General features: G+C 38.0%; 1 protein-coding gene across 1 annotated transcript in view; it reads right to left on the minus strand.

Moving 5' to 3' along the window:
* Smchd1 (structural maintenance of chromosomes flexible hinge domain containing 1) overlaps nucleotides 1-25008 on the minus strand; it is a 137201-nt gene that overhangs the window by 78513 nt on the left and 33680 nt on the right. The window contains exons 8-19 of the mRNA XM_075956462.1: nucleotides 20351-20517; nucleotides 18223-18313; nucleotides 16982-17192; nucleotides 16076-16196; nucleotides 9678-9861; nucleotides 7536-7730; nucleotides 5746-5859; nucleotides 4671-4777; nucleotides 3648-3730; nucleotides 3369-3482; nucleotides 2263-2340; nucleotides 1659-1778 (exon numbers count right to left, since the gene is read on the minus strand). Coding sequence (XP_075812577.1) covers nucleotides 1659-1778; nucleotides 2263-2340; nucleotides 3369-3482; nucleotides 3648-3730; nucleotides 4671-4777; nucleotides 5746-5859; nucleotides 7536-7730; nucleotides 9678-9861; nucleotides 16076-16196; nucleotides 16982-17192; nucleotides 18223-18313; nucleotides 20351-20517 — 1585 coding nt within the window. The remainder of the gene's footprint in view (nucleotides 1-1658; nucleotides 1779-2262; nucleotides 2341-3368; nucleotides 3483-3647; nucleotides 3731-4670; nucleotides 4778-5745; nucleotides 5860-7535; nucleotides 7731-9677; nucleotides 9862-16075; nucleotides 16197-16981; nucleotides 17193-18222; nucleotides 18314-20350; nucleotides 20518-25008) is intronic.

The raw sequence follows: 25008 nt of genomic DNA on the forward strand, positions 1-25008 counted from the left end.
GATGGAGATAGAGACAGAGACCCTCATCAGAGCAACGGACTGAGCTCCCAAGGTCCAATTGAAGAGCAGAAGGAAAGAGAAGATGAGCAAGGAAGTCTGGACCGTGAGAGGTTGGTCAACCCACTGAGACAGTGTGCCTGTTCTAATGGGAGCTCACCAAAGCCAGCTGGACTGGGACTGAATGAGCATGCGATCAAACCAAAATCTCTGAATGTGGCTGACAATAAGGACTGACTGAGAAGCCATTGATAAAGGCACTGGGACTTGTTTCTACTGCATGTACTGGTTTTTTGGGACCCTAGTCTATTTGGATGCAAAGCTTCCTAGGCCTGGATGTAGGGGGGAGGACCTTGGACTTCCCACAGGGAAGGGTGCCCTGCCCTCTCTTAAGGAGGGAGGGGGAGGGAGGAGGATGAGTGGGGGAGCTGGAGGAGAATGGGAGGAGGGGAGGAAGTGTAAATTTTTGAATGGGAAAAAAAAAAAAAACCATAGTAATGATGCTATAGATTTGTAGGAGACCTAAATCTACAAAACAACAAACAACACAATGGGAAGATCTGTTGAAACTGGGTCTCGGAATCACCATTCCTCCGCACAGAGAGCCCCCAACACGAGACAGAGGCCTATTCTCCAGAGAACAAAAGAGGTAGGTCTAAGGAAGGAGAGACCCAGCACTAGGAAAGGATGCACAGTTCACTGAAAACTGCAAAACCAGCTGGAGAATGACGTACATAGCAGGGCAGACCTCTCTCCTCTCAGTGGTCTTTGCAGCCTGACTTTCTTCCCACTGGGTGCCAGGCTATAACCTTCCCTAGCAGAAGACTGGAAGGTCCCACCCTGGAGAATCTCAACAGCCAAAATGCAAAAACCTAAAAACTCTCACAATGTAATTAACATGTTTTATATATTTTATTTTGTAATTTGAGCAGTATGACATGGAAGATAAACACAGCAAATAAACAAGCACACAAAACAGCTGGTGTGAGACAGACTATGAACAAGGAAGCACACTATCAAGAAAAAAAAACAAAAACCCGGGAACAAGATACTCAGTCCATGAAGTGGGAATATAATGCTTTAAAAAGGGAATAACACAGAATGATACAGCAAGGTGGGAAAATTCAATATAAAGAAATGTTAAAGCAATATCAAGTAAAATAAATAGAAATAAGGAATGTAAAGGAGAAAAAAATTAATTAGAATACCAGTCTGGAGACTGAGTATTTTCATATCAGATATTTAAAAAGCTAAAAAGTCAAGTATTTTAAGAAAAATGCCTAGAAAATAAAATTTGTTTCAAAACTAAAAAGGTTATGAGTACACAGCAGCTGATGAAAATGATTTTATAATCATGAAACTTGGAATTTTAGAAACTGAGGGGAAAAAATTCCCCAAACAGCTGAAATCATCCAAAGGGTTAAGAATCAGACTAGTTGTAAACGACATAAAGTAAAAAACTAACTAAAATTTTTAAATGACATCTTCAGAATTAAGAAAGAACATAAATGACTAGGTACTTTTATAGCCATTTAAAAACCAAGATGTTTACTCCATTATGTATCTTTTACTGAATTATACAAAGCCCTGCCCCCACCCTGATTTAAAAGGTACCACCAGGAGATGGAATTATACATATAGTAAATTATACATTCACTCACCTTTAACAGAAAATTTTATTGCTTTAGAAGGTAGCGATCTTCCTGCATAGGTATCTGCATTACTTTCATTCAATACCACTTGTAATTTCAATGTATAATTACCCAGTTTCTGGATATTTTCTAGATAAATTAAGAAGAGATTAAATATCATATCAACGTATACTGAATCATATATAACTTTCTTTCCCAAGGATATGCCTAGCCTGTTCTCAAATCAGTACACTCCAGCAGCTCTCCTGCTGAGCTCCTGGAGAAGTTCTACCAGAGGTGAAGTACCATGCATGGTGTGTACTGATTACAGAGATGATGGGGATCAAACCCAGGACCTCAGCCATGATAGGCAGGCACCGGAGGGGCTGGAAAGATGCTCAGCAGTGAGCATCACTTGTTGCTCTAAGAGAAGGACTGGGTTTGGTTCACAGTCATCCATAACTTCAGTTTCAGGCATCTGATGCTGCCTTCTGATCTCCACTAGCACGAGGCAAGCACACTGTGTGCATATATATACATGCAGGCAAAACACTCATACACATAAAATAAAAATTTGAAACCAAAATAAGTAAAAAAAATAAAATAAAAATAATTGAAATTAAGAGTAACTCACCCATTTTTTTAAACCAGTAAGGCCATTTTCCTCCATGCTGACTGATATGTGAAATGATTTCTTTGTTTCCACTTGAAGCTTGATAAAGGAAAATAGAAATACTGCCTTGAGAAACTGAGTATAAAATGAAAATATGTGTTGCAATAGATCACATGCAGTTCCTTTTTTTTTTTTTTTTCCAAGACAGGATTTCTCTTGTAGCTTTGGAGCCTGTCCTGGAACTCACTCTGTAGACCAGGCTATCCTCAAACTCACAGAGATGTACCTGCCTCTGCCTCCTGAGTGCTGGGGTTAAAGGCGTGCACCCCCACTGCCGGCAAATTCAGTTATTTATATTTGCTATACACATCATAAAACTGTTCTGAAGCCTCAAACTAGTCAATACTATGTATGCAAACGAGGAAAAACAATGAAAGTTTATTTAGCTCATTGCAATGCTTTCACTTGGAGACATGGGATAAAACAAGAAGGGACTTGCCAAAGGAAAACAAGAACAAGAAACCAACTGTGTTAAACAGATCAAATTCCATACATTAAAACTCCGCCCCTCCCCTTCACTGAGCATCATTACAGAGCACTAATTGATATAGCTTGAAATTTTAAAAAATAAAAAAAAGTAACAAAAAAAATTGAATGAGGTAACCCAGATAAAGAAAGAGAAATATAATATGTATTCACTAATAAGTACTCACTCATAAAGCCAAGAATAACAAGCCTACAGTCCACAACCCTAGAGAACCTAGATAACAAAGAAGACCCTAACATACATGGATCTACGCATGAAGGATAAAAAGACAAGATGTCCTGAGTAAATTGGGAACATGGGGGGCAGAGGGGAGGGTGGAAGGAGAGTGGGCAAAAAATGTATAGCTAAATAAAAATAATAGAACAAAACAAACAAACAAACAAAAACCCCTCCTTTTCCCCCCAAGTTTTGGGCACTCACTTGAGATGCCCAACCTGACTTTTTGGAAGAGTGCACCTTAATTTCTACTTCGTACCTTTAACCAAGTCTGCTATATTAACCAGATTAAAGTCATCAAAAATTAAGATATTCAATTCTTCTTATCTATTCACTAAAGGTCCACACTCATATATATTCTTACTGTGTAATATGACTTTAAGTTCCACCAGCAGCTTCTTTGATCCTCCGTGACTTGTCCCTGGGAGCTTCTGCATTGCTTCCCCCTTCTTGTTTAGTATTTCAATTCTTAGTGCACCTGTGAGAATGCCCAATGTGAAAAGAAAGACAGTCACAACCACCCACCAATAGTCTGGAAGGTCTTCTTGTAATATTTCAATAGTCTATAGTTTTTATACATTAGAAGTAGACAAATTTTTTAAAAGACAGACAAAACCAACAGAGGAGATATTAGAAAACATACCAATTGGGGTTCCGGCAGGCCTAATTTCATTTGGCAATAATTCATCTCCTTCAGGCCAAGTTATAGACAGCCTATCAGGGAGCCTGTTACAAAAACAGCACATTAATGTTTTGTGAATCTAGTTACTTACAGCATTAATTTGAAAAATGCAAATTACCAGATTAGGTACTACTGCTACATTCTGAGAAGTTAAACCTAATCTTGTTATGCCTAATAAAAAGCTAAGATAAAAATCCACCTTGATAGTAACACTTAGATGTGATTTTTCTTTATTTACAGTACAAATGTCCCTTTAAAGACAAAATAAAATAAGCATCACTAGCTTGATCCAGAAATAGAAACATCATCCACTTCATTTTCTTTACTTTTCCTGTTCAATTTTAAGGTGACAGCGATAGGATCCTCTACATCAATACGTGCTGTCCTGGAACATATGGCATAGCTCAGGCTGGTCATCAATGTCCCTCACCTCAGTGTCCTGGGGCAGGGGGACAGCTGCTTCTACCTTACTGGCTTCTTCCTTTTAGTGTTCTTCATTTCTTACAATTGCTGGTTTCCTCCAGCTTTCAGTCCCCCCACCCCAATGCCTGTGTTAAGGTATAAATAAATGTGACACTTTAGACAAGTTTTCTCTTTTTCTAAAAATCTAGGTTCCTGTCTAACTACAACTCTCAATATTTAATGTCAAAGAGTTCACTTCAGAGCACATAACATGTATGAGAATACTAAATAGTACTTCCAAATATATATTTAGATCCAAGAATTTAAATAAATATATTCAAAAATTATACTATATATATTGCATTATATATTATATATTGTACTAATATTAAAAAACTATAATATATATTTCCCTTCTTTTTGAGACAGGCTATCATTACGGAGGCCTGGCTGGCCGGCCATGTAGACTAGGCTAGCTTTTAATCTCAATAGAGATTCACCTGACTCTGCATCCCACATGTACCACTGTGCCCAACCCAAATTATTATTTTGTTTAGGCTTGATTTTTGAAACTTGACTTACCTTGCCATTTCATCTTCTACATATTTTTTTACTGTTTTCTCAGCAACAGTCCTGTCCAGCTTTGCAATAGGCACAGTTCTTATTTCATCGTACAGCGCCTGGGGTTCCTGAATAAGAATTTACACCAACATTGCAAAGATAACAACTTAAAGTAAGCTGTTACTAAACAAACCAACCCATTTATTTCTCTCAAAGACATCAATTTTATCCTAATTAAGTACACAAATGAGGGTAACTATTCTTACACTTGACTATTTTCACTTTTAAAAAAATCTATCTTTAAAAATTATTATTACTGGGCTTTAGAGATGGCTCAGAGTTTAAGAACACTAGCTGCTCTTTCAGAAGTCCTGAGTTCAAGTTTCCAGAAACCACATGGTGGCTCACAGCCATCTATGAGATCTGGTGCTCCATGTCTGGCATGCAGACATACAGGCTGGCAGAGCACACTGTATATAGTAAGTAGATATTTATTATGGTGCATTTGCATAGAGTACGTGCGTGGGCGCATGTGTGGAGTCAATCCTCCCCTTCCACTTCTAGCACCTGTTTTCATGTTTCTATTTAACCTGCACAATCCTATAAAATCCAAATTACAAGAAACAAGTGTAAGGGGAAAACTTTTATCCTGGAGTTACATTTTTGTTCTGTTTTGTTTTTCGAGACAGGATCTCACTGTTTAGCTCTGGTTGTCCTGGAACTCGCTCTGTAGGCCAGGCTGGCCTTGAACTCACAGAGATCCACCTACCTCTGACTCCCACGTGGTGGGATTAAAGACATGCACCACAACTGCCCAGTGGAGTTACATATTCTTAAAAAATAAAATTCTGTCTAGTGATTACTCGTCTCTGAACCTGGTGGAAATTTGCCTTTTGTACAAGTACTTTATACTTATATGCATATATATAAGACATGCAAATTTATGGAACAGAAAGAAAACTATGCTGACAGCAATCACTTCATTAAATAGGGAAAAACGCAAGCCAATTTTAAAATATCATTCCCTTTATTCCAATATTTACATAAAAGTGGTGCCACGAGACTTTCAATACTCATCGGTCACTTGCTTTCTTACCATTGCGATCTGAACTTCACCTCCTGTAGCGTACACTTCTCCATCATGATCACCATAAAGGAAGAACCTTACTATGCTTCCATAAAAGAGAGGCAGTGTCTTGACTGTCTTGACCTTATATTTAACATAAATTCTCAGATTAATATTTTCTAAGAGAAAGAAGGTTTAATAATGTAACTGCTATGCATTTGAAAACCACTCTTGTTCACAATGACTTCATACCAATGAAGCAAGAAAATTAGATGTGAGATTTAGCACTTACTGGTGGCAAATCTGTGTTAAGACAGGAGCTTCTTCATGCAGATATGTCAATCTAAGCATGTGTTCATAGACTTTGACAAGTTAACATTTCCATCAAATACATTAGCTCAAAACCTGTGTGTGTGTGTGTGTGTGTGTGTGTGTGTGTGTGTGTGTGTGTACTTTGAGATAGAAGAAATGGGAAGGGAAGAGAGAACAGGAGAGGGGGAGAGGGAGAGAGAAAACTGATCTGCAGAGAGAATTGCAGAAAAAAAGGCTTGGAACTTTTTGCGTCAGGTCTGATGGGTCTATTTATAATCACTGCACTTGGAGCTGGGCAGTAGATCACTCAGTCACAGGTCAGCCTAAGTCACATGGTGACATTGTCTCTCAAAACTCAAAATCTCTATGTCTTCCCTAGAATCAATAGCTTCAGAAATTTAAAATAAATCAAAACCACTATAAGCTATCTTGATTCATATGTACATTAGGTAGCAAGAAAAAAACAACCAACTTAATGCTTTTTATTTTTCAGAAAAGATTGTGTGTGTCCATGCTGAAATATCTAAAAAGCATTTGCTCAAGTCCATGAAGCAGCTGATAAGCTGATTACTCTATCACAGCCCTGCAACACCTGACCTGGCTTCAGGGGTACTCTAAGTTCTCCTAGTTCCCTCTCAGCCCACCAGATACCCTTTCCATCTGACACCAGCTCCCTCTGTCCTCATCTAAATGTCATAAAAACCCCAGTCCTCGGCTTCTTTAGCCACCCTCACTACTTCTAGGACTTTATCATGGCATCCCTCACAGTCAGAGGGAAGTCATGTCTTCCTAATTGGCAACTGTTGAGTATTTCCAAGCTTCTTCCACTTGAAGTTACTGCAAATACTACGTTTGACCCAAAGCATGTTATAGATTTGCTCTTCTAAGTCCTGGCATCATCCAATGGCAGAAAATTCTCTCCTCTCCTAATCATTCTCTTCATTCAAATCACCTTTGTTTTACCTAGGTCTTTACTGTTCCCAATTTTAGGTTAGAATATTCTAAGAACAAAGCACATTTCAATCTCTGTATGTTCACAATGCATTTAAAATCAGAAAATACTTTTCAGCAGCAAAATACAACTAAAAAACTAAAACTACTCTTTTCAGTCTCCTTCTCAAAGAGGCAGCTTCTGTCTCTCCCTTCTCCCCTTCCCCCTCTGTCTCTCTCTTTCTCCTCTTCTCCCCTTTCCCTTCCATAACCCACTAAATAAATATCCAACCTCAAAAAAAAAAAAACAAACTAAAACTAAAAATTACTTTACCACATATTAATCCAACACTGCCACTCCAAGTGAATAAAGACAACGTAAGAATACTTTGTTAATGCAGCTTTGGCAATAAACACAATTTTTAAGGCACAATAAATTGTATATTGAAATTGATTTCTTTTTCACTCTTTACAGGCTTCAAAGAAACATAAGCATTGTTGTAGTTGATAGACTCTGGTGCACCTAACATAGTTGGCAATTCTACTAAGAACTTAATTTGAACGTAGGCTGCACCTACCAGTTGTCCCGCTTTGTATATTTTTCCATCCCACTCTATTGCTGAGTATGTTGCCCAGGGGCCTTGCTTTTTGGAGGGAAGATCAGGACGTGTAATCACTCCTTTAAAAAGTGTAAATTTTATTTGTTTGTCATACTTTTCATGGCAGTCCTTCAGCCATAAAGCAAATTCTCTGTCAATTTTCATTCTCTGCTCCTGTAAAGATTTAAAATGTTCTATGAAATATTGATAAACAGATACAGCTTTAGAAACCAGTCGCTCATTTCATTTTCCTTTCACATATCACATGTCAAAAAACCTAGGTAAAAATTAAAATATCTTGCCAGATCTTTTCAACAATTTATGAAATTTCATAAAATAAGGTTTTCCTTGTGACATTCTTTATGCCATATTTATACAGAAAAATGAAGCAAAATTTAAAATGACTTAACTTACAAGAATGAACACCTACAGAAACTGTTATGTGATGTACTTTGGCAGCTAAGTATTACATTGATGTAGGAGGGTCATCTGTCTATGTGTTACTTTCATTGGTTAATAAAGAAACTGCCTGGGCTTTTTGATAAGGCAGAATTTAGATAGGCGGAGTAGACCAAACAGAATGCTGAGAGAAAGAAAGCAGAGTCAGGCAGACACCATGAAGCTCTGGCCCAAGATGGACGCAGGTTAGAATCTTCCCGGTAAATCACCACCTTGTGGTGCTACACAGATTATTAGAAATGGGTTAATCAAGATGTGAGAGTTAGCCAGTAAGAGGCTAGAGCTAATGGGCCAGGCAATGTTTAAATGAATACAATTTGTGTGTTGTTATTTTGGGTGTAAAGCTAGCCGTGCGGGACCTGTGCGGGATGAAAAGCAGGCCTGCTTGCCTCGTCACTACATTACATTACTGAAAGAGTAGCACACAGTAAATGACTCTGAGGTATGTAGGTATAAAAGAGCACAATTGTCTTATTAAACTTTTAAAAATTTATACACAATGGGATCACTTTGTTTCATTACCAGTGCATGCATTTTAAATCTGATCAATCTCAAATCACATTTCATCCAAAAGTATTTCATAAGCATATGCACCCTTTGGTAACTCGCAAAACAAGACCAAATTTGAACAGTTAAGGGGTAGTGAAGTAGCTCAGCCAGTAAAGACACTTATCATCAAGCACAGAAACTCAAATTCCATCTTTAGAACTCACATAGTGGAAAGAAAAAATTGACTCTAGCAAGTTGTCCTCTCATCTCTACATGCATGCCCTGGAACATGCACATGAACCCGTGTAAAAAAAAAAAAAATTATTAAAGCCTTAGAGAGTAGTTAATGTTCAGTTCCCATGCAACACAATTACAGGTAGCTGTTATTAAGTGGAGATGCTTGATGATTACAAAGTCTCAATATTAAGATCTACTAAAGCTGCGTATGGTGGTATATGCATATAATTCCAACTCTTGGGAGACAGAGACAGGAGGACCAGGAGTTCAAGGCCAGGTTAGGCTATAAAAGGTTTGAGGCAAGCCTGCCATAATGAGACTTTTCTCAAATGTGTGTGTGTGTTTGTGTGTGCGCATGCACGCATGTGCATATATGTAGAGGGTGTCTAATAAAGGCAGGTAAATTTTATCCACAATTTAATCAACTTGAAAATTTTAGTGTAATGACCAGTTAAAAGCTTAAGAAAAAAATCACCAAAGCCTTAAAAAAAAACCTTAACTGATACAGCAAAGCAAAAAGGTTCTACACATTGATGGGGTACTATGTAATATTGAACACACACATATATATGTATGTAGATAGAGACAGAGAGATTATATGATATTCAAGTCTGATTAAACGGGCTGAGGAAATGACTTAGCTGTTAAGCGCACTTGCTGCTCTTTGGGTGAGTCGACGCTTGTAAGTCTAGTTGTATGAGAACTGATGCCCTCCTTTGGCCTTCATGGATATGTGTACTTGAATATGCACATGCACACACATACAGAGTTTAATGTTTATTTCAACAAACTCAATTATTGAAACAGAGTAGTCTTTTGAGAAAATGAATCTAAATATACAAAATATTAGTAAAAAGCTGCTTAATGTACAGGTCTGCATTTATTTAAGAAGAGATCATTGGCAAATATTCAAAGCTTGACATTTAAAAGGCATACCTGTCCATTTAAGATTCTTGTAAAAAGGGTGTTCTTATCTTTCAATTTCAGCTCAAGATCCATAAATGTCAGTTTATTTGTGCTGACCTGAAATTTGTCATTAGTGAACAATGCACCAGATATTCTATTAAAGCACTCAATTGGGGCAAGCCCTCTCTTCTTAGGAGGAGCACACCAGTCAAAACTGCAACAGAACAAAATTATTGGTCAGTAAAAAGATTAGGTTAACAAATGCCAGCCCAGACTACTATACCCAGCAAAATGTTCAATTACAACATATGGAGAAAAAAAAAAACATTGTACTATGAAACCAAATTTAATTGTATTTACAAATACAGCTCTAGCCGGGCGGTGGTGGCGCACACCTTTAATCCCAGCACTCGGGAGGCAGAGGCAGGTGGATCTCTGTGAGTTCGAGGCCAGCCTGGTCTACAAGAGCTAGTTCCAGGACAGGCTCCAAAACCACAGAGAAACCCTGTCTCGAAAAACCAAAAAAAAAAAAGAAAGAAAGAAAGAAAGAAAACAAAAAACAAATACAGCTCTACAGAAAGCACTAGAAGGAAAACCTCAACCTGAAGTGCTGTGGGAACTCCTTCAGCCAACAGCTTTTAAGATTCTGGCTCACTTTGGGCATGGTCGTCTTATGTACTATTAAAAATGCAAACAGAAAGCATGGGGCGGGGGGGGGGGGGCGCTTCACTGCTGGATTCAGGTCCAGTTCCCAGCACACACAGAAGACTGCGGATCACTAGTCTTTCTGTCAGTTTACCCTTAATAAGTAAACCTTTGTTATATTCTATCCAGGCTAGTGTGGAACTCTTTTGTACAGCAACACTGAAGATGTTAATTACACCCAAGGAACTCAAGGAATAAATAATCCCAGACAAAAATATCAAAGGGGGGGGGGGTAACTCACACCATAATAACATAACAGGAATCAATAAACACTGATCACTGATTTCTCTCTTAACATCAATGTCACAATTTCCCAATAAAAAGACACAAACTTAAAGAATGGAAAGAGGATCAATCTTTCTGCTGTGTCAAAGAAACACACCTTAACCTCAAGGATAGATATTACCTCAGGGCAAAAATTTGGGCAAAAATATTCAAGTAAATGGACCTAAGAAACAAGTTTAGCCAAATTAATATCTGACAAAAATAGACTTCAAACCAAAATTAATTAGAAGAGATAGGGAAGGACACTATGCACTCAGAAAAATTCACCAAGACGACATTTCAGTTCTTAACAGCTGTGCACCAAACATGAAGGCACCCAAGTTCATAAAAGAAACAGTACCACAGCTAAATCCACAGTCTGACCTCACACACGGATAGCGAGAGACTTCACTCTTACCAAGAGTCAGGTTATCCAGAAAGAAAAAAAAACTAAATGGGAGAAATGCTGGAGCAAACTGAAATCATAAACCAAGTGGACCTAACTGATATTTACAAACCATCTCACCCAAACTAAAAAAAATATACCTTCTTCTCTGCACCTCATGGAACTCTCTCCAAAACTAACGACATACTTGGAAACAAAAAATCTCAAAAGCTACAAGAAATCAGAAAATCAGGTGATCCTATAAGATCACCATAGACTAAGGCTGGCTATCAACAATAGAAACAACACACAATTTACAAACTCCTGGAAACTGAACAACTCAAAATTGAAAAAAAAAATGTGTCAAGAAAGAAAATTCACAAGACAGGAAATTCACAGAATTATAAAGGCATATTTAAAAATCTGTACTCCATCAAACTGGAAAATCTAAAACATTAAAAGAAACACATAATTTTCTCAATAGGTACTACTTACCAAAGTTAAATGAAGATCAGGTAAATAATTTAAATAGACCTATATAACCCCTAGTGAAACAGAAGCAGTAATTGAAAGCCCCCCCCCGTCAAAAAAAAAATCCAGGAGCAGACAGTTTTAGCAAAGAATTCTATCAGATTTTCAAAGAAGAGTCAATACCAATACTCCTAAAGTATTCCACAAAATAGAAACAGAAGGAACGATGGCCAATTCACTTTATGAGGCCATAGTTACCCAAGATACGCAAACAACATAATTAACAATGAAAGAGAATTATAGACCAATTTTCCTTATGAATATAGATGCAAAAATACTCAAAAAAAAAAAACACTTGCAAACCAAATCCAAGAACACATCAAAGCAATCAACCACCATGATCAAGTAGGCTTCATCCTAGAGATGCAGGGATGGTTCAACATATGAAAACTAGTAAATGTAACCTATCTTATAAATAAATTGAAAGAAAACAATAACAACAATAATCTCAATGTATGCCAAAAAAGTCTTTGACAAAAATCTGTCACCCATGATGTTAAAATTCCTGGAGAGAGATACAAGGGACATGACCGAACATAATAAAAGCAATTTACTGCAACTCCTAGCCAACATCAACTTAAATGGACAGAAAATCAAAATTCTACTAAAATCAGGAACAAAACAAAAAGCTCACTCTCTCCAATATCTCTTCAATATAGCTCTTGAAATCCTAGCTAGAACAATTAAGACACTTAAGGAAATCAAGGAAGAAGCCAAAGTATCTTCATTTGCAGAAGATATAATAGTACAAATAAATGACTTGAAATATTTCACTGGGGCTGGGGGTTGAGGAGATGGCTCAGCAATTAAGAGCACTGGTTGCTCTTCCAGAGGACCTGGGTTCAATTCCTAACACCCACATGGTGGCTCATAACTGTCTGTAGCTCCAGGTGCAGGGGATCTGACACCCACGGACAGACATACATGTAAGCAAAACACCAACGCACACAAAATAAAAGTAGGTACTATTTAAAATTCCACTAGGGAACTCCTACAGCTGATAAACACTTCCAGCAAAGTAGCTGTATATAAAATTTACTTTCAAAAATGAGCAGACATCCTACATACAAATCACAAATGTACTAAGAAAGCAATCATGGAAACATCACCTTTTAGAATAGCTTCAAATAATATTAAATATTTTGAGGTATCTCTAACCAAGCAAGTGAAAGACTTGTATGTTAAAAACTTTAATGCACTGAAGAAAGAAATCGACAAAGATATTAGAAGACTGGAAAGATGGCCCATCCACATGGATTAATACGGGGGGGGGGGGTAGCTATCCTACCAAGAACAATCTACAAATTCAATGAACTCCCTATCAAAATTCCAATGCAATTCTTCATGGATTTGAAAGGGCAATTTTCGGCATCATGTGGAAACTCAAAAAACCCAGGATATCTAAACAATCCTGGATGATGAATAACTGCTGGAGAGATCACCATCCCTTATTCAAAACTGCACTATAGTAATAAAAATAGCATGGCATTGGCATAAACACAGACATACTGATAAATAGAATTAGATTGAAGATCCAGACATAAATCCACACACCTAGGGACACCTGATTTTTTTGACAAAGAAACCAGAAATAACATACTGGAAAAAGGACAGCATCTTAAACAAATGGTTAAACTGTATGGTTGTGAAGAATCCATATAGAAAGATATTTATCATCCTGCATAAAACTCAACTCCAAATAGATCAAAGAGCTCAACTTAAAAACAGATACCTTGAACCTGGCAGAAAAGAAAGTGGAGGATAGCCTTAAACTCACTGGCACAGGAAAAGACTTTCTGAACAGAATATAGTTAACACAGGCACTAATATCCACAATTAATAAATGGGACTTCATGAAACACAAAACCATCTATATGGCAAAGGACACCATAATTTGGACACAGGAGGAGCCTACAGAATGAAAAAATATCTTTACAAATCATGCATCAAATAGAGGGATGATATCTAAAATATGTAAAGTAAACAACTCAATTTTTAAAATGAGGTACAAAGCTAAGCAGAGAATTCTCAAAAGAGGAAGCTCAAATGGCTGAGGAACACTTAAAAAATGTTCAACATCCTTAGTCATCAAGGTAAGGCAAATCAAAACTACTTTGAGATTTCACCTTACACCAGCCTGAAGAGCCAAGATCAATAAAATGAGTAACAGCTAATGTTGGCAAGAGTGTAGGGCAAGGGGAACTCATCCATTGCCGGTAGGAGTGCAAATTTATAAAGCCACGATGGAGATTAGTATGGCAAGTCCTCAGGAAGCTGGGAATCAGTGTACCCCAATGTCCAGCTATAGCACTCGTGAGCACATACACTAAGAGTTCAGCAACCTACTACAGAGATGTTTGCTCAACCATGATTTTTATTCATAATACCCAGAAATTGGAAACAGCCTAAATGTCCTCAACAGATAAACAGATGAAAAAAAATGTTGTACATTTACACAATGGGATATTATTCAGCTGTCGGAAAGAACAAGGGAGGGAAGGAGAAGGGAGGGAGGGGGGAAGGGAGGGAATGAAACAAACTTGCAGGTAAATAGATTTAGAAAAAATTCATCCCAAGTTAACAAACCCAGACCCCCAAAAGAAAATGGTATGTATTTTTTCTTATATGTGGATATTAGCTGCTAAGTCTTCACTAACCAGGCTCTAATCTGGTAACACAGAGGTTAGTTAAGTGACTAGAGGCAGGGAATGGAGTCTTCCTAGGAAGAGGAAATAGAATAGACAGTTATGGGTGGATGGGGGCAGTGAGACCAAGAACGGAAGGATTAAATGGAAAGGGGGAAGAAAGGGCAGGGTAAGGGAGGAAGACAGGGAGAGACAGTTAAAACTAAGAGCCATTAAAATGGTCATTTTATGGTAAAAGCATCTTAAAATATACACATATACAAAAGAACTCTAAAAGGAATCACCAAATAGGGAGACAAAGCCCCCACCAGACATCTCTAGCTATGAGATGAACCTCCAGTGTCAGAATAGGTTACATGTAATCGAGCTGTTTGCTAAAGGGGCCCAACGGAAACCCCCAAGCTTCCTAGGTTATTGGTTGCTTTCCAGAAGCATGTATAGAACTCACAGAACACAGAGAAGTCAAGCTGGTGCCTTCACCGCTACTGACTAGTGTTCATGGCACTGGAAGGTACTCTCTGCACACTACCAGAGGAGAAAGAGAAACACCAGCCTGCTTGTTACAAACCCTTGCATCTACAATGGTGACTTGTCTGCAAAATATGCCAGCGAAACAGTAGCACAAGGGATGTAGGAGCAACCAACCACTGTCTGACTGGCTTGAAGGCCCACTCCATGAGATGGAACCCATGCTTCATGCAGCTCAGGTGGCCTAGAACCTGCGACTAGACAGGTCATGGATTTGAGCGAAACCAAATACTACTGTTCTGCTAGAAGAACACAGCAACACAACTACTCCTAATTACCTTCTGCACTACTCAAAGCTCAACCATCAGAGACGCTTTCCTCCTGCAGGAGATGGGAACAAATACCAAGATCCACAACTGCAGAGTGTGTGGAGAGGGAAGGGCCTTGGGACACTCAGTCCTAAAAGAAATGTCTCTATCAAATCCCTTCCCTCAGGGCTTAGGGAAGGATCTGTAAGAGGAGGTAGAAAGAGTGTAAGAGTCGGAGGGAAGGGAGGACATGCCTCTAAACACAAATGAACTCAGAGACTGTCATGGCATGTATGAAAGCTAGATGGCTTCCAAGGATGAGAGGGAAGAGGACACAAGCCCCCATTCCTAACTCAGAATTGGCAATCTTCCAATTAATAACTATTTATAAATGGAAAATTAGTTTTCTCCAACAGAGTATCACTGGGTCTACAGAACACACTAAAGACTAGGCACAAGTCAAGCGGCAGATGGCTAACACAAAATAAACTCAATGGGATTTTCAGAGTTTAGAAGGTTTTTGTTTTTGTTTTGTCTCATTATGCTTTGTGTGGGCCTTAAAAAATTTTTTTTGACCTTACAGGCCTTTTGCATATATATTATGGTTTCTGGTTTTGTGTTTTTATGTAATTCTTCTGTGTGTGAATATGTGTGTCTCTGTGGCTAACTACTCATTTTGTTTTGTCCTATTCAGATTTGTTTGTTTTTTGGGGTTTTTGTTTTGTTTTTTTTTTTTTGTTTTTTTTTTTGGTTTTTCGAGACAGGGTTTCTCTGTGGCTTTGGAGCCTGTCCTGGAACTAGCTCTGTAGACAGGCTGGTCTCGAACTCACAGAGATCCACCTGCCTCTGCCTCCCAAGTGCTGGGATTAAAGGTGTGTGCCACCATTGCCCGGCCAGATTTGTTTGTTATTATTTTACCTTACTTTATTATTTTTCTTCTTTTTTTTTTAAGATGCCTGTTTTCTAATGAGAGTAAGAAAGGATATAGACTCAGGTGGGTGGGAGGATCTGGGAGAAATTGGGGAAAGGATTAACTGCAATGAGAATATAATGTATAAAAATCTATTTTTAATTAGAAACAGATTAGGCTAAAAAATGTATTCCACAACAATGAAAACTCACTCTTCAACTGATGTATATGGTATTAATCGTCCATTCCAAAAGCACTCAAAAATAGGTCTTTTCCCTCTTGCTGCTTTCTCAAGTATTAAGCAATCATCATCATCTTCTTCATCTCTTAATTCTGCAGTAAAAGGGTGAGACAACATTTTCATGTCTATAAAGCAGGAACAATTTTTGCTACATTGACATCAATTTCTGTAAGGGCATATCAAACCTGCTTCAGATAAATACCACATACGGAAAACTTGTAGTTAAAAAAGACAGATTTCCAAGAGTTCACAACTACTATAAACGATTGCGTAAACACTATCTAATATCAAGTAGGAATGCCACACCAGCTGACAAGACTGTGACAAGGCTTCTCTGTGGCTATCCTGGAAGTAGCTCTTGTAGGCAAGGCTGACCTCCAACTCACAGAGATCCACCTGCCTCTGCCTCCCAAGTGCTGGGCTGCACCACCACCACCCAGCAAGACCGTGGTCTTTAAAACTGTTTCTTTCTTTCTTTTCTTTCCTTTATTGTTTGTTTTTGTTGGTTCAGACAGGGCTTCTCTGTCTGTCCTGAAATTCACTATGAACCCAGAAAGTAAAAGTTTATGAAAGGTAAGAGCTTTTTTTCCAACCTGGAATTTATATACACAAAAAGTAAATATTTGTATAAATGTATGAAACTGTGAAATAAATAAAGAAAAGCAGGTATATAAGTTAAACAATGATAGTCCATAAATTCATTTTTAAAACAAAAACAAAAGACTATCAGGAATTATAAAAATTATAAACACTATAGTATGTAAGGAAAAACTGTTAGAACTTTTAACTAGTTTTACTAGACCACTAGAAATCACTAAAAGAATACCCTCATAAATCACAACATTCTATTTTCAGGTAACAGATCAGATTGACATACTTGATGGGAAGCATGGATCATCAGGATAAGTTTCTCTATCATATAAGAAGGGATGGTACCGGATAACCCCTTCCACCACACCATCTCCTTCAACATGAGCCTTGAACTCAAAACTATCAGATGCTGTGTTGATATACAATGTCTGCATGTCATCGTGTATTTCCCTTAGGTTGACAATCTTAGGTGTCTTTCCTTTTTCAAATAAAGAAATCTAAAATAAAAATAAATAAAAATAATTAAATTCTATGGTAACAATACTTTTCTCAGCCAAGCTCCAACAACAAAATAGGCAAGACTACCTTCACTTGTAAAGTTAACAAAATATACATATTTGTACATGAGTCAATACTCAGTAAGGACTATACAATTATAAAACAGAAAGGAGTAAATCAGAACTGAAAAACAGGTAGGTCATAAGCACATTTTATCAAAGATTTATTTATTATATGTACAGTGTTCTGCCTGGATGTATGCCTACAGACCAGAAGAGGGCACCAGATCTCATTACAGATGGCTGTGAGTCACCACGTGTTTGCTGGGAATTGAACTCAGAACTTTTGGAAGAACAGGCAGTGTTCTTAACCACTGGGCCAGGTCTCCAGTATTATATTTTAGCCTTCTTGTCAGAGGTAAGAAGTGGAACATTTTACGTGAGAGTCTTCCCAATGTATGGACAAGTAAATGCAGAGTCCAGTACTAAAATGTTCTATGTACCACAAGACTTTCATGAACAAATAAGATGTCATAAGCAGACGTTATCTCTCTCTCCTTGCTTTCAAAAGCATTATGCTCAACAACAATTTTATCTCTATAGAAGAGTGAATAAAAGGGAAACCAAGAGCTGTATCCAAGGCTTAAAAAAAAAAATCTAAGAACTATTTCTCCAGGGTGGAGGTCAGAGATGGCTCAGCAGTTAAGAGCGCTCTTTCAGAGGTCCTGAGTTCAATTCCCAGAAACCACAGAGAGGTTCTGAGCCATCTGTCACGAGATCTGGTGCCCTCTTCTGGCGTACAGGCATACATGGAGGCAGACTGTTGTATACATAATAAATAAAGAAATCTTAAATAAATAAATAGACCATCTCCTCATTAGGTATTCAAATAACCAAAGAAAGTTGATTTAAAAAACAAAACCAAAAAAAAGAAAAGAGAGAGCACATTAGTCTAAGTACTGGCTAACTTTATATTCAGTATAATTTGGGATGATAATCTATAATATCCTAAGGTGGACTTTTGTCTTACTTCAATATCAAGATTGTTGAAAGGTCCAACTTCTTTAGCAGTACTTATTTCATTCCCTTTTGGTCCATGAATATAGTAATGATAAATATGCCTAAAATAAAGAAAAACATACTTAATTAGCAGAACACCATGGTTCACATCTTCCACCAAAAAAAAAAAATGTATTTCCACAATTTAATACATTTACTAGTCAAGCACTTCATCACTGGAGACGAAGCACTAGGGTCTCACGTGGGGGCCGCCTACCATTTAACTACATTATCTAGACATGTACTCCCCGCATCTTTTAAGAATAACATCCAAAGGTAAAATAACCTCTGAAATCTGTTTATAAATTCAGACACAGAGTTTATCTAGGGTCACAGAACTAGGATAAACTCAGCTTTAGTTAATTCAGTCTTTATCCTATAAATTTTAACAAAAGAAGGTAAGCGTCCCAAATTCTGCCTGTTAAGGTTGTTCTAGAAAGTTCTCAAAGACCTGGGAGAACTTTGTTAACAATCCTCAGAGTAGGGGGTTACTCTACAATTTGTGTGGTTTCTCAACCTTGGCATTAAAATTATACCAACATTTTAAAAAGTTAATATTTCAACAAAATTCCATTTAAAAGATCACCAGAAATCTTTGCTGCCTTATTTTTAAAATAAAGGTTAAACAAAGTGTATTTTATTTAAGACATTAAAATGTTTCTCTAATTATTCCTTAAGTAGAAATTTACATACTTCCTTCTCATAAATTAAAAATTAGGTTTGCCAGGCATGGTAGTACACACTTGTAATCCCAGGACTCAAAGGCAGAGCTAAGAAGAGGTCACAAGTTCCAGGCCATCCTGAGATACACAGTGAGAACTTTTCTCTAAAGAACGAGAGGCAAAGAGAGGGTAGGAAAAAGCAAGGGAGAGAGGCAGAGAGAACAATGCTTATCACCCTAGCTACTCTCTAAAATAATACTAACATAAAGAAAACACTAAAACATCATTATTTTTCTTCAAAATTGTCAATGTTTGAGACCATATTTAAAGAACAAAATAGGCTATGTTATTCTTTATTAGAACATACTATATACATTTTGTATACATAATTTCTTCAGTGGAAAGAAACTATAAAGGGCAGCTACTATATACTTAGAAAAGAGAATCCAATTTCTTACATAAATATGTCAGGCAATTAAACAGAAATCTCAAGAAAAAAAGGTATTCCTGAGTCAATTTTTTCCTATAAAAAAACAAAAAATGTAAACTCAGTTAATATGTAAGTGTATATAATACAGACTTTGGAGTGAACACTAGATGATTTTTAAATGTTAATCTTGTGAAGATATACCCATTTGAAAGGACTCCAGACTAATGAAAACTATGTAAACAATCTAATAAGAGTAAATATTTAGAGATAAAGGAAAAATTAAAGTAAATCTTTTGATTTGGTCAATATACAATCAGATATACAATCATAGATTTCATTGGAATAATAAAATGATATTTTAGTATCTAGTATTATTTATTATTAACATAGGACATTTTTAAGAAATGGTTATATATTTCTTATTTCAATGAGCTAAATGTATTAATCTGTTAAGCGCTTATTACTACGTAGTAGATATTCTTGTAGACACTGAAGATATAGACATGAATCAAAGGATTACAGTGAGAGAAAACAGAAAAAACCAGAAACAGTCTGGACGATTACACCTATGGGAAGAAGCACAAGAGTGTGACGTGAGAATGGCCCTGGAGCAGGACCAACTCTCAAACTGTTCTTTACCTTGTAGCAGGTGTCAAAACACTTGTGCTTCAAGATCAATACTGAAAACATGAAGAAATCTATTTTATTTTTGAATAAATAAATGAATAACCCTTTAAAATTCAACATGAGAATAGTGTACAATGTACCAATGTGAAGAATACTAGACCAAAGAGAGGTCAATATATCTCTAATTATTTCTGTCTCTAAAAGGGGCAAAGGGTGAATTTTAAGCTAGGTTTCCATGCCTGTAATCCTAATACTTGGAAGTCAGAAGGGAAAAAATGGGAAGGGTTCCAGATCAGTGGGGATTCATAGCAACACCTTGTCTCAAAAAAAAAAAAAAAAAAAAAAGTAAGCAGAAACATTTCTAGAACCAAATTACTTACGTTAACTGTCGTGTCCAAAGATGGAAATAATTTTTCAAGTACTGTATGTGTTCTGGTTGCACCCCTGTAATAACCACAGCAGTAAAGCTATCTTTCTTTTTCTCCTCTACAATAAGATTGTGTAGGAATCTTTCATCATCATTTGTAATGTGAACAGAATCAGCTGGCTAAAAGGGTGAATACAAACACAACAGATTTAATCATCTATAATTAAAATTATATTTAAGTTTTAAAGTGATTCAGATAGTTTATTTTTAATGCTTCAAAAACAATCTTTAATACTGGGCATGGTAGTGTATGCCTCTAATCCAAACATTTGGGACATAAAGGCAGGCTGATCTCTGAATTTGAATCCAGCTTAAGCTACAATCAGTTCCAGGCCAGACAAAGCTAGGAATAAAAATGGGGTAAATAGACAAGACACACAGAGAAGCTGAGATCAGTAAACTAGGCTGAGGGCAAAGCAACAGGACCCCAGAAGGTTATTATGTACAGTTGAACAGGGAGGGGGTGTTACTATATACAGCTGAACAAGGAAACGGACAATTTCCTAAAATGAACAGTCTCTGTACAGGAACAGTCCTCAAGCCATTAGCTTTAGAGGGAGGAAGCTACAGTAGACATTTTGTGAGCACTCTCTGATCAAGAGGAGATACTGCCATTTCCATGAACCTAACCTTCAGGGAAGGCACTGCCATTCTCCCACAGGTCAGAGGCTTTGCTCATGTCAACAGCGCACATCTGCTAAGGACTCCATTTGCTCCCTACAAAGAGCCTCAAATCCACTCACATTCTGGAAATAGCAAATCAAGGGGAGGGAAGTTCAACTGAAACAGCTGGAAAGAACTACTCAAAAGGGGCAGGAGGGATGATGTGACAGAAAGAGAGCAATGTGTTCGTTTCCCAGCACCCTCATCAGGTGTCTTCTGGTTAACCACCAACATCTCAAGTTCCAGGGGATCAGACGCTTCTTCTGGTCTGTATGCACAACTGCAAGCCCATGCACAAACACAGCCCCCGCACAACAAGATTATAAATAAAAACAAGAGTAAGTACCACTGGTACCCAAGAAGTGTTTGCAGCTCTGAATTCAATCCTTAACACTCGGGGGAAACAACAAAAAGCAGAGCTGCTGTCAACCTGACGGACTCTAGACTTCCCAGAGGCAAGCTAGCCAAGCACACCTATGAGGAACTGTCTTGATTAGGTTACCCTCAGGGAGATTGGGCTAATTACAGTGTTAGAAGACCCACCTTAAGATGCCAGGATACTGAACTAAACATTTAGAGAGCTGAGCACTACTTCAGAACCGAGGATGCAATGTGGCAGGCTGCCCCAAACTCTTGCCTCCCAGAGACCTCCCTAGTTGGATGAACTTTAGTCTACAATGGTGAGCCAGAATAAACTTATTCTTGATTAAGTTGCTTTTGTCAGCACACTGTATCACAGCAATAGAAAAGACATTCAACAAAACAGCAGCCAATATATGCAGCATGTCTGGAGACTAAGCTCAGCCCTCTGCAAACTGAGGCAGATTACTGAGTTCAATGACAGCTTGGGCTATATGAGTACCAGACTATCACAGACTAACACGTAAGGCCCTGACTCAGTCAAACAAGCAAAAAGCAAATATATGAACAAACTGTCTGGATTCCTCTCTATTGCTGTGAAGGGACAACACGACCACAGCAACTCAGAAAACAAAGTATATTTAGCTTGGGGAACTCATGCTTCCAAGGATTCCTTAGTAGAGTCCATGAGCATCATGGTGGGGAGCATGGCACTGAGCAGTAGCTGAGAGCTTACAGCTGCTCCACAAGCATGATGCAAACTGGTGCGTTTGACATTTCCAGTGACACACGTCCTCCAACAAGGCTATACCTCCTACACGAACAGTTCTACCAGCTGGGACGACCACTCTTAAACCACTGCATTCCACTCCCATGTTCCCACAGCTTGTAGCCCAATCATATTGCAAAAGAAGCCCAGTCCACTAAAGTCTCCAAGGTCAGACGGACAGCGCCTTTAATCCCAGCACTCGGGAGGCAGAGACAGACAGATCTCTGAGTTTTACGCCAGCTGGATCTCCAGAGTGAGCTCCAGGACAGGCTCCAAAGCTACAGAGAAACCCTGTCTCAAAAAACCAAAGACAGGGGCTGGAGAGATGGCTCAGTGGTTAAGAGCACCGCCTGCTCTTCCAAAGGTCCTGAGTTCAATTCCCAGTAACCACATGGTGGCTCACGGCTATCTGTAATGGGATCTGGTGCCCTCTTCTGGCCTGCAGGCAGAGCACTGAGAATACTGTATACATAATAAATACATTAAAAAAAAAAAACCAAAGACAGACAGACAGACAGATAAAAAGGTCTCTTTCCATTTTCTGGTGTCTTCTTCAATTTCTTTCTTCAAAGATTTAAAGTACTTGTCATACAAGTCTTCCATTTGTTTAGTTAAGATATTTTATGCTATTTGGGGCAATTGTGAATGGTGATGTTTTCTTATTTCTTTCGAAGCCCATTTATCATCTGTATAAAGTAGGGCTACTGGGTTTCTTTCTTACTTTTCTCTTTTAGTTAATCTTGTATCCTGTTACATTACTAAAAGTATTTATCAACTGTAGAAGTCCCTTGGTAGAATTTTGGGAGTCACACATGTAAACTATCATATCAGCAAATAATGATAGTTTGATTTCCTCTTTTCCGATTTGTATCCCCTTGATCTCCTTTGTTGTCTTATTGCTCTAACTAGAACCTCAAGTACTATGTTGACTAGATATGGAGAGAGGGGACAACCTTATCTTGTTCCTGATTTCAGTGGGATCGCTTTGAGTGTCTCTCCATTTAGTTTGATGTTATATATTGTCTTTATTATGTTTAAGTGTGCCATCTTGAAACTTGCAGGCAAATGGATGAATCTAGAAAATATCATATTGAGTGAAGTAACAGACCCAGAAATACATAAAGCCTACAATTCACAATCGCAGAGAACATAGACAACAAGAGGACCATAAGAGAGACATACATGGATCTAACCAACATGGGAAGTAGAAAAAGACAAGATGTCCTGAGTAAATTAGAAGCATGGGGATCTTATAAGAGGGTAGAAGGGGGGGGGGAAGAGAGGGGTAGCAGAAGAAAATATATAACTCAATAAAACAAAACAAAAAAAAAATTAAAGAGAAAAAAAAGAGGGAAGAACCAGGGCACTATCACAATCTCAACCAAGAAAAACTAAAATCCAGCAGTATAAATAATTCAATGTTCAATCATCTGGGATCCACTCATGATCCACTAGGCTCCGACTAGCTCCACTCCACTGGTATACCACCGTCCTTGGTGATCATCCCATGGTACTAGCATCTCCAAAATGTCGAGGTCTTCTATTGCAACGGGGCTGCACTTTCACCTATAGCCTCTCACAGGCTTTCCTCGTGGAGTCAAGCATGGAGGCCCATATAAGTGGCTCCATCTTGACATAAGGTCAGAGTTTAAGCCTATTATTGCTCAAGCAACAGGATATTTAGCATGAGGTAAAGTTACTATATGTCCTGCCTAGATAACAGGATGTTTGGTCTAAGGAGGAGCTACTGGATGTTTTGCTCCAAATAACAGGATGTTTGACTTAGGACATAGCTATTAGGTATTTTGAATAATAAGAAAGTAATCACCCTTGTTTGCTCCTTGTATCATGATTTTAAAAATGTCCTTTCGTCTTCCCCTTTGGCTTGGGGTATAAAAGGGCTATGAAAAATAAACTTGAAGCAGATTCAGTATTCACTAGAATGCCCTCTCAACTCTTTAAAAAAAAAAAAAAAAGTCGGATTGGAGAGATGGTTCAGAGGTTAAGAGCACTGACTGCTCTTCCAGAGGTCCCGAGTTCAATTCCCACCAACTACATGGTGGCTCACAACCATCTGTAATGAGATCTGGTGCTTTTTTTCTGGCACGGAGACATACGTGCAGGTGGAACACTATGTACATAATAAATAAATAAAATTTTTTAAAAAGTCTCCTCAAACTGTTACATTTTATACTTTTTACTCTGTTTTGCTCTAGATCTGCATAAAAGTGAGAACTAATATGTAAAGACAGAGCCAATATTAGTCTGTCCTGAAATCTAAGGAAATTATTCAAACATTTTAGTTTAGCCTCAGGCAGATTCTTAGGGCAGGGGCAAAGCTGCCATATTCCTTGCCAAAATATCACAAGAATGGTCTCTAGCCCAGTTGGTAATAGTGTTCCCCTCTAAAATGTGAAGTTGGGCTTTCTCCCAGCATTACTTTTTTCCAGGCTCATACAAAGATGGCCCTTTAAGCACTACTTACAGCATTCAACTGCTTTTTTAAATCCTAAGTCCTAAAGTGTCTCCACTTTTCCCAAACAGACAGACAGACAGAGCACAGCTTAGTCAGGCCTGTCATAGCAATGCCATAATACTATATGTACAAACTTCTGGCCCTCTCCTCCCCACCTCTGCACTCCCCTTTTTTTTGTAGGGGGTTTTTGGTTTTTAGAGACAGGGTTGCTTTCTGTAACCTTGGCTGTCCTGGACTTGCTCTGTAGGCCAGGCTGGCGTCTGCCTCCCAAGTGCTGGGGTTAAAGACTTGCACCACCACTCCCGGCTTGGTTATTACTGCTGTGATTTAAACACCATGTCTA

The sequence above is a fragment of the Microtus pennsylvanicus genome, chromosome 22, assembly GCF_037038515.1.
Source record: "Microtus pennsylvanicus isolate mMicPen1 chromosome 22, mMicPen1.hap1, whole genome shotgun sequence".
In the NCBI taxonomy this organism is placed as follows: Eukaryota; Metazoa; Chordata; class Mammalia; order Rodentia; family Cricetidae; genus Microtus; species Microtus pennsylvanicus.